General features: G+C 42.0%; 1 protein-coding gene across 1 annotated transcript; it reads right to left on the bottom strand.

The window, feature by feature from the left end:
• Positions 1 to 215: 215 nt before the first annotated feature.
• Positions 216 to 2441, bottom strand: sox17 (SRY-box transcription factor 17). The gene is made up of 2 exons (XM_026292917.2): positions 1922 to 2441; positions 216 to 1577 (listed from the first exon to the last, which is right to left on the bottom strand). Exons 1-2 carry the CDS (start codon positions 2217 to 2219, stop codon positions 673 to 675), a joined length of 1203 nt encoding a protein of 400 aa, XP_026148702.1. The 5' UTR covers positions 2220 to 2441; the 3' UTR covers positions 216 to 672.
• Positions 2442 to 12592: the final 10151 nt, after the last annotated feature.

The raw sequence follows: 12592 nt of genomic DNA, 5'->3' as shown, positions 1-12592 counted from the left end.
GTCTGGAAAGATTTTTTTTTTTTTCATTATAAACTCACTGAAAAATCAGAAGTGTCTGCTTTTTAGTGATAAAACATTAAAAAATTAAACAAGGTTATTAAAATAAAAGGTAGTAAGAGTATGTGACCTTAAGTGTCCCTGCTGCATAAAAGAGAAAACGTCTTCAAACGTGGTCAGGAATGTTAAATAAAAAAAAAGAACAATAAATACAAGAGTATGAGTGTAAAAGGAAACCTTTATTTTTCAAAAGTGCAAAAATCAATCAATCAATCAATCAAAGCTTTATTTATTAATATAGCACTTTAAAACAGCATCTTGCTGGCCAAAGTACTTTACACATAAAATGACAATGAAAAAAAAGTATAAAGACACTTCGGTATATACATAAACCTTCTGTGACTGTACAGAATTTATAATTACAAAATTAATTGTATCCCTGCAAGAGAGGAAGTTAAAACCAGTGTTCATGTGAGTATATACTATGGCTTTAGCTGTTCTTACACAGATACAGTACAAAGTCTTCTTCAAAGCTGCACCTTATAATCTCACGGGCCTTCTCTGTCAGTAGTGAAAACAATTATAAAAATAAAAACATTTTTGTTCAAATTTAGCTACAGAGATTTGAGGTCAGAGCATGTGTCCTTGCAGCAGGATAACAGGCCAGACAGGAGGTTAGGAGTTGTTGTAGCTACAGTAATACACAGCTGTGCTGGCGTCTGACAGCACCGATGATATGAGGCTTTCAGGTCCTTGCATGCCAGCCTCGTGTGGCCCGTATGGCAAGCCTGTCATGTCTGCACGCGCTGAAGAGGAACTCAAATACTGCTCAAACTCGCTGCGGTCCACCTCAGACAGCAGCTCAGAGTGATGCATCTGCTCCACGCTGTCTGCAGAATGAGAGTGGGAGTCAGGAGGGGGGGAAAGCTGCCCTGTTCCACCAGGATGGCGTTTGTGGTGGCTGGGGTTGCATTGCTGGGTGTAATACATGGCCAGAGGGTTGGGGCATCCCATGTAGGAAGGGGGAAGGGTTGCAGGCTGAGGAGGCTGTTCTGGAGCTGAGGCAGGGTGTCGGTGCAGGATAGCGTTGCTGTGGTGGTTGGACAGGGGGTCATGGGCCTGGTACTCTGCTGCCTGCGAGTGGTAAGCATATGCAGACATCATGTGGCAGTCCTCTTGTGAATGCGGAGGGAAGAACATGGATTCTGACTCTACAGCATCCAAAGGAGAGGTGTCAGGTGTGGGGAGGCTGTAGGTTTCATAAGAGGGACCCGCAAGAACCTGAGCATCCCGGTAATGGCTGAGCGGCTGGGGAGGAAGCTGGAAGCTGTGCTCGTGGTAGCCCAGGCCCAGACTCTCCACACACACCCTGCCGTCCCCAGGCATCGAAACGGCCTGGGGATCGGACACACCATGGACCAGAAAGCCAGAGTCGAGCCTCTTAATCCTCTTCACTTGCTTCCGTCGCCGGGGACGGTACTTGTAGTTGGGGTGATCCTGCATGTGCTGAACCCGCAGTCGCTCGGCCTCCTCTACAAAGGGCTGCTTCTCTGTGACAGGAAGGGCTTTCCATGATTTCCCTGCAGATCAAGGGGAGAGTGCACATCAGTGATATGTCAGCAGATACTGTAAGCAGCCTGGTGATGCACTCAAAAATAGCTTGTTGCCATTTTAGGGGACAGGGACAGGTTTTTAAGGTTCCATCTGAAGCTCACCTCAGAGGGAGTAAGTTTCAGTAACATCACCTGCTGCCTAAACAATCACTTTACAGTTGTTTGAGCAGAGGACTAATACGACCCGTTTAAAATAAAACATAAAACTAAATTAAGAAACAACAAAAACAAAAGAAGGATGCGGACATAATAATAATTGGCAAACAGGCAAGCAACACGAAATTGATGAGATAAAGTACAAAATTACTTACCCAGCATTTTGCTCAGCTCCGCATTGTGCAGGTCTGGGTTTTGCTGCGCCAGTCTCTTGCGCTCATCCTTCGCCCAGACCATAAACGCGTTCATGGGCCGTCGGATCCGTGGCTCGCTCTTGCCGCGATTCTGGCTTGCGGAGCTGGACGCGCACGGCTCGGTTTTCACTTTCGTGTCCCCAAGAGGACTTAGCGGGTCGGCCCACTGGCAGTGTCCCATTCCAGGCATCATGACTGACATCGTACACCTTGCCTGGGTCTGATCGTCGCTGGCGTAACCCGCATCAGGACTACTCATCTCTGTCCAGCTGGGAGTTTTGGAGAGCCACCGGACAGCTCACAGAGGCGACACTACCGCACACCACTGGCGACGGCAGCCTACAGACAGATAACACGAATTTATCGAAACGAGTTCAGAAGTTTTTGGTGAAATGGAAAGTAACTGCTCACACGTATTAGCCACTTCCAGAAGGCGCCTGGACTGAAAACCAACTACTCTGTGCTGAATCGTCAATGTTGCTGCGCTATAAACTGTCAGACGGCCAATCACCATGTGGTGGGAGTGCCCACTACTACAAAGGTGTAAAAAAAAGTTGCGAGTAACCCGCCCCCCCACCTTGTTTGGAGTGCAGAGCCTCAGACTGTGAGATGCAAACCTCTAAATGATAAGAATATATTCTCATGGCCACAGGTTTTAGGTCATGTTTTTAATCGAGGTTTCATACTAATATATAGGTTTACAAAATTTGGCAATATGTGAGTCTGTAACTTTACCTGCTTTTGGAGCGAAAACAGGCGAAAGCGCAGAACTTATTGATCCATAATAACATTTATTTAGACAGATCAACTCCACGCGCTGATCCAGTTTTAAATCTCACACCTGTATTAGACCATCAAGGATGCTCAGACATCAATACACTTGATTATGTGTGTATTGGGCCGTTAACTATGTTAAATTCATGAGTGTCAGGTTTACGCATGGAGATAATGGTTCCCTTATTCGCAGCTTTTACGCAGCTTTTTTAGATACTTTCACGGCCTGAAGCTTCATGAGGAGGACAAAAATGCATTAATTGAGAATTTAAATTTCCTAGAAGAATAATCAAACATCCATCCCACAGTTTTCACGTGATGGGGACTCTGACACAAAAAAAAGTGTGAAATGTTGTGATACTGATGCGCCTTTGTCTCGGCCTCAGGAATGTTAATGACCCTAGTAAAAAGCTAAGTGAATAAATGAAGGGCGTTAAATACTCAAAATGACATTGTCACATTAACAGATACAGATACAGACAGTAGCTTGATGTGTTTATTCTATATGCTATAATAGGGCCACAGTGGGAATAAAGCCAAGGCTACAGTACACTAGATATCTAAAAACAACAAACAAGCAAAAAACAAATTGAAATACCAATTACATTTCAACATTTTATACAGAACTAAGCTTCATTTATCTTGGCTTTTGTCTCAGTCAAACAGTCTTTACATAATTTAGTTGGTCATTAAGTTCACTCAGGTCTGGGGGAGTTCAAAAAGATATAATATTTCTGACAAATTAGATTCAACAGCATGTACACTGACCTTGAATTGAAACTTTGGACTGCTTCATGAAGCAGCATTCATACCGCACTGAATATGTGTAGAAAATATCAACCAGTAGTCAAATATAAACTCTATTAACTCTTGACACACACATGGGAGCTGCAGAAATGCGTGAGAATGTGTTTCCTTGTTTTTGGAGCAGCTGTCCCAGACCAGGATGGTGATACAGAGTAAAATGTTAAATCAACCTGTAGCACCTCAAATGTCCAGACTCTGGGTGTTTTTATATCAGAGAATGAAGCTCCAGTTTGTGGCCAGAAATCCAAACATCACCAACAGGCTGCAGGGGTTCTTATCAGAGCCTGCAGACCTCAACCTGTCAGCTCCAACTTTTCTCGGACCATTCCCATCTCGCTGTGGTCTATGGCCCTTCTGACACGTCAAAAGCGGCTGACAGAAATATGATAGATGCTTATGCAACCTTTTCATGCCCCGTGCAGACACCACCGGGGACTCCAGAGCACGTTGAGTGACCCTCTAGGGGTTGGTGGGAGAGTGTTTTGGATGGAGGTCCAGCCAAGCACTCCATGGGACAGGATCTGAACTATAATACTGTCATCATCTATTTTAACGCTGATGACCTGATAGGGTTTTCCCCCTGCAGTCCTAAGAGAGTGGAGAAAGAGAAGCTCTGAGTGTGTGTGTGTGTGTGCAATGTGTTTGCATGTGTGTCTCTGTGAATGCGTGTGTTGACATGGGTGTGGGTATGAGCGTGCTCTGGCTACCTCTCGCTCTTGCAGTGTGGGAGTAAAATGTCCTGGCGTTTGATGGGAGAAGTCATAAAGTCTGGAGTCGTAGCCACATTTCCTCTACAAGGTGAGGTTCAGAGTCAGCCCAAAGGAGGGGAGGGGGAGGTAATGATGGGGAGGAGGACGGGAGTTGACGCGCTTCGCACTCCCCTCCTCCTCCTTCCATTCCTCCCCATGTCCCTCCACCAAGACTCCCACCCCGTGCCTGGGGAGTCTGGGGCTGGGTGGGGGCCAGGGCTCTCGACGCCATCCTCTGGACTCAGTGCTCAGGGAGAGGTCACTTGGCTTGCTTACACAATGGCATTATCTCAGTTCCAGCCTCGGCTACTGCAGCGGTGAGCACTTCCTGTCCCTCTGCAAGCACTTCCTGTCCTTGGCGTAGCAGCACAAACTGTCCGCCTTCCAAGTGAGTTCTGAAACGTCGTTGAGCTGCTGGTCGCCATCCTTGCTGTATAAATGTCTGTGGGTGGCATTCTTGGGAATTGCACAATGTGTTTGCTGGCTCCTTTGTGCCGAGCTGCAAGGCAGTGGTGTTGGTTTAAATCACGGGAGCGGAAGGTATATATGTGTTAGCACTTTGTCTTAATTCCCCCCAGCCACTTGAGCTGCACAGGCCTGAACTGGGCAAAACCACAGAAGGGCAAAGATCTGTGAGTTTAAACAATAGCACTAATTAGCTGCAAACGTTTTGGAAATTCATGCTCTCACATATATATATATATATATATATATCCTGAAACACCTGAAATATATATATGAGTGTACATATGTATCTATGTTTTTTAGGAATATATATATATATATATATATATTTTTTTTTTAACAGAAGCATGGCATTAATTGTTTTTGACCACTTGAGAGAATAATCAGAAGCTGTAACCATAAAATCAACATATTATCAGCTCAGGCTGATATGGTGAACTTGTTAGCAAACATTTGCCTGTTGGCGTCAGGCTTCTGTCCATTTTATGAATGTAAGCCCAATATTTATTCCACTTTTGGCAGTGATTTGAGCTTCACCTGAGGGAAATATCTGTCTTTTTAGCTCCTAAATGCATTACTGTTTGCCAGCAAAGTTTGCTGTTGAACACAGCTACCTCTAAAGGAGAGCAACATTGATGAAAGTAATGTGAAATCAAAACAGTAAAGCTTAAAGATGTCAGGAAAATGCAGATTTGTGGGGCAGTTGTCTTCCATCACTACAAGAACCCCCTTTACATATAGCCATCTAATCCATTAGTACTATAAAAATAATGATAGTGCCGATTTAATATATTGTAGTTGCAGTTCTATATAAAATCCAAAAGTAGTTTGTCATGTGTACTGCAGGACTCTCTAGCATTGTTAAAGCTGGAAATGAATTGGAAGTTACACAATCCTGGACCCAACTGGAAGTGTATAGGCATCTGTCATTATCAGCAGTGAGACAATGATTGTTTAGATTGTCTGATTAGACTATGACTTCCTCCAACACCTGCTCTGGAGAGTGGGAGGTGTTTCAGGATGGGGGAAGGGGCCCCTGAGGAGGGGAGTATGAGACTGTTAAGAAGGAGAACACACGACAGGTGTGCAGGAGAGAAAGGATGGGAGAAACGACTTGTCTGATATCAATGCTGTAAATAGAAATCACACCTTTTCCTGAAGCTGGAACATTTTATGTTTCAATGCTAACAATGTCACTCTGCAATTTAAAATGAGTTCTCTCCTCCAGTCAGCTGTCAGTCAGACTCTGCAGAAGACCACATCAATGGAAAAAGTTTAGCATGACATGTTTAAAGTTGGGCAGCACAGTGACTTACTGGTTGGCACTGTTGCCTCACGGCAAGAAGGTTCCTGGTTCAAAACCCGGCGGGGTGTTTCTGTGTGGAGTTTGCATGTTTTCCCTGTGCTTGTGTGGGTTTTCTCCAGGTACTCCGGTTTCCTCCCACAGTCCAAAAACATGTATGTCATGTTGATTGGTGACTCTAAATTGCCCATAGGAGTGAGTGTGAGTGTGTGAGGTTGTTTGTCTCTTCACCCAAAGAGAGCTGGGATAGGCTCTAGCAGATCCCTGTGACACTAAATCGGAATAAGTGGGTATAGATAATGGATGGATATTTAAAGTTGATTTTTTTTGTGTTTTTGTTTCATACTTCGTAATGTGAAAAAAGCAGAGCCTGTGGGGGATTATATAGATGAGAGATCATCCACAGGTTAAGGTGGTTAAATTATATTTACATAAAGGAACTGAAAGTCAACAGTGGACTGTGTTTTTCCCCAGGCCACTGTGCAAAACTCATTGGTCACAGAAATTAGGGACTTGAAATTCTAACTAATGACACTTTCTAAAACCTACTTAGTCATATGCACATACAGATGTTTTTACATCTTACTCATGGTATAGTCTCCCTCAGGGGATTGCTGGGAAAGTTTCCTTGCCTAAGAACATACATGACAACCCCACAGAAGGGGTAGCACTGGGATGTTCTCTGCCTCAGACAAGTGGGGACACAGAGGAAGCAGTCTCCACTCTCGTCTCATTGTTCTGGAGGCGTTAATTTGTAAGAGATCTGCTGGGAATCAGGTGGAAATCTACTCTGCCCTGTTGTGTTTATTGGCCAGTTCTTTCCACGGTTCCACAAGTACATTCTGATATCTTCAGCCTCTCAGCACCATCCTGCCCCCACCTCATGGAGATGCGCTGATGATAACACTATTTCTTGTTTGTCTCTGCTGGTCAGTTTGTGGATGAGCGCATCCGCCTTATCTTCTTGTCTTGCCCTCATTCACTGTCTGTTTTACTAAACTGAACGCCCAGTCCAAGACAAATCTTAAATATGCTTTTAGTCATGCTAACTCGAGGATGTTTAGAAACTTCACCACAAGTTGTGGTGACCTCAGGGTTTGCATGCTGCCGGGGGTCAGCCAACAGTAAGACGGAAGCAACAAGTAAAATAATCAAAGTCTCTTTCCTGAGAACATCCATAGTACCATAGTTTGACTCGGGCAAATTAGAGGATACAGCAACGCACGATGAAATGTCACGAACGCTGTATTAGGCTTTAAATCAGTGGTATCAAATGTGGAGATAAACAGTTTTCCCTAAATTATAAAGGATTTTTTTTTTTTACATGTGCTTCCTTTGTTTTATTCTTTGTTCCTATCAGTTGTCATTTTACTCGAAAAATTCATTTCTGAGTTCTAGGGACATGGCAGCTTTACTAACACACAGAATCACAGACATACCAGATGGATCCCATCACAATGCGTATGTGTACATTTCAGATGAACTGTTAATATGTATGCTAAAAAAGGATTTTGCATGCAGTTTTTTTTTTTTTTGGAGACATTTTATTCACTGTGGTACCTGCCCCAAACCCGTATCCTAATCATAAACATATTCCATACTGGCATAAGTGGCAGAGGTAGGCATACGTAATAAGATAAAGTAAGATATGACAAATTTTATTAATCCCCAAAGGGAAATTCAGGAATGTGCAGAAGAAGTCACCATTTGACCCATAGATTGCACAGTATTTCCAAAGTGTGTAGTTTGGACCAGTTGATCAGATATCCTCTTAGTTTAAAGCTACAGTTATCTGTTAGCATAACTTAGCATGAAGGTGTTATCTTGGAATGATCACATTTCCCACACTGACATTAGTCCCTCACAGTGCAGAAAAACCATGAGTGCAAATTGGGATACGTTCTCTAATTTTACACTTCATGTTCTCCACTTTTTTATCCCAAAACACTATTAATAGACCATCTCGACTGATTGATGAATCACCATTAGTAACCAGGGAAAGGGAAAACCCATGTTTCCTCAGTGAAACGAACAGGGAGGTCAGCCACACGGGAGAGCTGACTCTTTTATCTCTTCACTTTTACTGGCCCCGACCCTAATCCTCCCCACTGGAAAGCAGCACATTGTCCTGATGGAGGCTAATTGAGACCTGTGTTTATCATTTTTATGACTTTATCCATGAGGACAGAGGTATGGTGGGCTTCCTGTTCTCCAGGTTCCTTGACAGACCAGTCGCATTATTAGGGTCAACCTCAGCTCTCATCTCGCCATGGCATTGTTTCCACTGGTGCAATGACCATTCCCAAACTGATAAGACTTGTCTATTTTGGGTCTTTCTTTTCTTTATGTCCTTGACACATGAGTATGAGCCTAAAGTATGAGCCTAAAATATATACCACAATATCAGAAAATCAACAACAATAAAATGCTTTTTTATTTATTTATGTTTTTTACTATCGAAGGGATGAAAATATAACAATAACTATTCCACTTCTGTGCCAGCAATGCTTTTGGCTGCCAAATAGATAAACACCAAAGCCATTTTTTTATCTATTTAAGCTCTCACACAATTTCTGCACTTTTTCTAGGCCGTGTGTGGCAAAATAAGGAACTGCTTTATGCGTACTGTCAACAAAACAAGTGATAGATTACATTAAACAGCATTATTGTTTTCCTGACAGCCACCAGCCACATAAATACTACTCTCCACAGCTTGACCTGCATTTGACCCCTCCACCCAAAGGAGTCTCTTAATCATCTACTACGGTGTTGCAGCGTCGATGATGCAGGTAGAAGAGATTGTGCTTTCACTCCCAAGTAAATGTAAATTACAGCAGCATCTGGAATTTAAAACCAGTGTTTAAATCCTTAAAGATAAAAGAAGAGTTAATTAATAAACAGACCATCCAAAACTAGGATTTTGGAAACACGAAAGAGACAGTCAGGCCTTTGTATATGACAGTCAGGGTGGGAATCGATATCTCAGTCGCTCAAACAGTCCGACTCCTTTCATGTGTGGCCTTTGCCTTGTTGAGGTGCTAAAGAGTCACAGCAGAACAAAACGCCGATACCCCCGAGGGTGCTAACAGGACACCATGTCTGCCCATGGTGACCAATGTCGATCAATAACAGTGCGTGTGATCAGTGGCATTGCAGCTCGCAAGAATCTGGATCAATAGCAGTAAGCAAGGGAGGTGCAGAGACAGCAGATAAGAGACAAGATCTTGAAACTTGTCCTGAGCTGTAGTGGAACCAAAATCATAAGACTTGGTTAAAATGGAACTTCCTATCCAGCAGCGAAATAACGCAGCAGCATTTCTGAAGATTACAGAACAAATACTCCAAAACTCAAAGCTGGAACTTCCTCATAAACACAGCAACTTCTCCTTTAATGGACTGCGGTTAAAAGCTCCTTAGAACTGTTTTCCCACATCAGCTTATATAATAATAATGACGTGCTGTCATTGCAGGGTCAACCACAGACAGCTGAGATGCACAAGTAGGACCTTTTTTCTAACGTTTGGTGCGGTTCCATTAGAGGCTACAGACCTTTGCAGACACTACAGTTTTTTTTTATTGTGCTAAAGTGAGAGAAATGTTTGAGGAATGCACCTTGTGTTGTTTTCACACAGCTGTGGTTTTATGGAGGAAATGCACTGTGTGTGAATGCTTCCTCCCTAAGTTGTTCCCTTTACACTAACGCTATACAGAAACAAGTAGCACTGATAGGAAATACTGAGTTACCTCTAATCGGATTAATATATACTTCTTTGTCAAGTCATTTCTTCAGGATGACAGAACAAACTTCCTCCACCAGGCAGTGGATCAGTGTCACCAACGTAACACTGATGTAGGGAGGAATAAAACTAAACCTCAGGTGTGAAAATTTAGATCTCATCTTCTCTTTTGTTAACATGTTCCAAAAATACATCAATGAGATGAAACCTTCTGCCTGTTTTCGTTACAGTCCTTCATGTACACCATAAGATCAGTTTATCAATACATTATCCCACATATCTGGCCTATCTTAAACTTCAAGGAGTTCCCGTGGTTAAATAAACCTCTCTGTGGCTGAGTTCACCTGACGGAGATTATCTCCTCAGTTCATTTACACACAATGGTCTGGATCATGGATATCTACTCACTGCTTACCAGAGGTTATACTGCATCAAACCCTTCTTTTCAGTCTCAGTTTAAAGGAATAGTTCAACATTTTGAAGCTACACTTGTTGGTTTCTTTCAGAAATGAGTAGTTTAATAACACCAATATCTCTGAATCTGTGATTTATAGTGTGTCACTTATGGCACTGCAATCAAAAACACATAACTTGAGCTAACAGGAGACTACATGTTAGTCTTATTGTATACGACACAGTCACTACACTCACAAATTATGCCTTTTAGCAGATTTGGTTGGAGGGATTGTATTGCTCTACCTTCAGCTTTAAAATACAAAAATAAAGTGTTCAGCTAGATTTAAGTCAGGGAACATATTTGGTCTTTTTTTTTGCTTTTTTTTTTTCTTAAAAAACTTTACATTGAGTTTGGGATCAATGTCATTTTGGAAAATGTGCCCTGTATCAGCATGCTCCCACCTCCATATTTCACAGTTGGCACAGTGGATCCAAACAAATTTATTCTGCTTACATCTGACAAAGAACTTGCTACCAATATGCATCAGGCCTTATTTGATGTTCTTTGGCAAAGTTTAACTTTGCAGTTGTGTGGCTTTTTGTGAGCAATATTTTTTGTCTTTGACATTGTCCATTGAAGGTCGCTTCCATTCATTTATACCATCTGATCAGTCACTGAAACACAAGTTTTCACAAATAACCTTTGTACCAACTAACAACTACTTACCCATCACCTATTTTTAGTTCAAGATTGTTTTCGAGGTCAGTCACTGCGCCTTCTGTAATTGGTAACATGGCTCTTCCTGTACTTCCTGCTGCAACTGTGTTTTGTCATATGTTCAGCAGATTTTTGATATTCTTGTACCCTGGGTTTTTTAATTTTGACTTGTCCATTACTGTGCTTAGGTGTCAATGCATACCTACGCAGCAAAGGGGGTTATGGGCAAGTGTAGGCCGCTGATGGTTGCGGATGATCCAATGTGCACACCTCCCAAATCTCAGCAATGCATTGTGCAGGGATGCGTGTCCTGCATGCTGATTGGTTGATCCTACTTCCTGTTAACAAACGACAAATTGAAGCACCTAAAGGAGAGACTTGCTAATAAAGTGATGAAATATAAACAACCATTCCTGGTCTATTATTCTGGTTGTTTTGTCACTTGTTTTGACAAAGAAACTATCTTCCTTACCAATTTCTGTCCCCACACTTCTACATCTTCAGTGTTTTGTTGTTTGAGCACCCCTAGCCAGAACGTTAACGTTTGCACAAGTATAAATGCAACAGCAATGCAACTGTCTCCAAACAGATGCACATGTTCCCATATGTGTAGTGATGCACGAGTCTGAATTTAACTTTAGACACAAGCTGAGAGAGCTGTGGTGTCCACAGCCTCATTCATGTAATTACAGTAGCCTTAATTGGAAATCACAGCTGTACTCACTTTGGTTGGACTGAAGTGGATCTTTAGTTGTCAGTGTAGTCTGTACAGCCTGTTTTACACCATTCGCTTCAACTTAAAATTCATACAGTCTTTATAAGATCATACAGTTTTGGATTTGTTGCATTTGACCCATGAAAAGCAACAAGTATTTTTAAAGACGATGTTCAACATTTCTGTAAATACACTTATTTATTTATTTATTTCAGAAGTTAAGTGAGGAGCTTGATATCAGCCTCATATTTTTCTACCCCAAATGTCTTTACACAGAATAAAATCTACATGAAGACTTGAACTAAGGGAAAACAGAAAACATTAACATGCATCTTATTTGTTTAACTTTTACACAAACAGCCATATAAAAATGACAACTGGGATTTTGCCATAAAATGGTTCCTTCACTTTCAGGTATGTATTAACCAAACCAAGCCATATTTGCTGCTACCAGACTTTATGCCAAGCTAGTCCAGTCACCTTCAAATTAATAGTTGCACAGAGACATGAGAGTGGCATCAGTCTTCACATTTAACTCATTGGATGAAATCAAAATATTTATTTCTCAAAATGTTGAACTATTCCTTTAAAGCACCTCTAGGTCATTGTTAAGACCACTAAATTACTCATGCTTTCAAAACAAGGCATGATAAGATACAGTTACATCACAACAAATATGTGATTTTAAGCCTCCTGGCTAAGTTTTAAGTTTCCTATCACATTTCTGTAATTAGTGTGGGCTGATCAGAATCCCTCCTGAGATTATTCCTATGTGATAACATGGGAAAAACTCTTATCAGGAAACGTAGGGAAAGTACCTTCTGATATCGTAACTAGCAGCATCCGTACAATAGCCTGTTACTTATGTTGACATGCTGCAGCGTGTGACACAATAGAGACCCAAGAGGACATTATCTGCAGATGAAAAATAGTATTTAGGAATTTGCTCCAATGCTTGGGGTGCAAAC

The sequence above is a fragment of the Mastacembelus armatus genome, chromosome 20 (genome assembly GCF_900324485.2).
Source record: "Mastacembelus armatus chromosome 20, fMasArm1.2, whole genome shotgun sequence".
Classification (NCBI taxonomy): Eukaryota; Metazoa; Chordata; class Actinopteri; order Synbranchiformes; family Mastacembelidae; genus Mastacembelus; species Mastacembelus armatus.
This window is presented reverse-complemented; position numbering and strand designations above follow the sequence as displayed.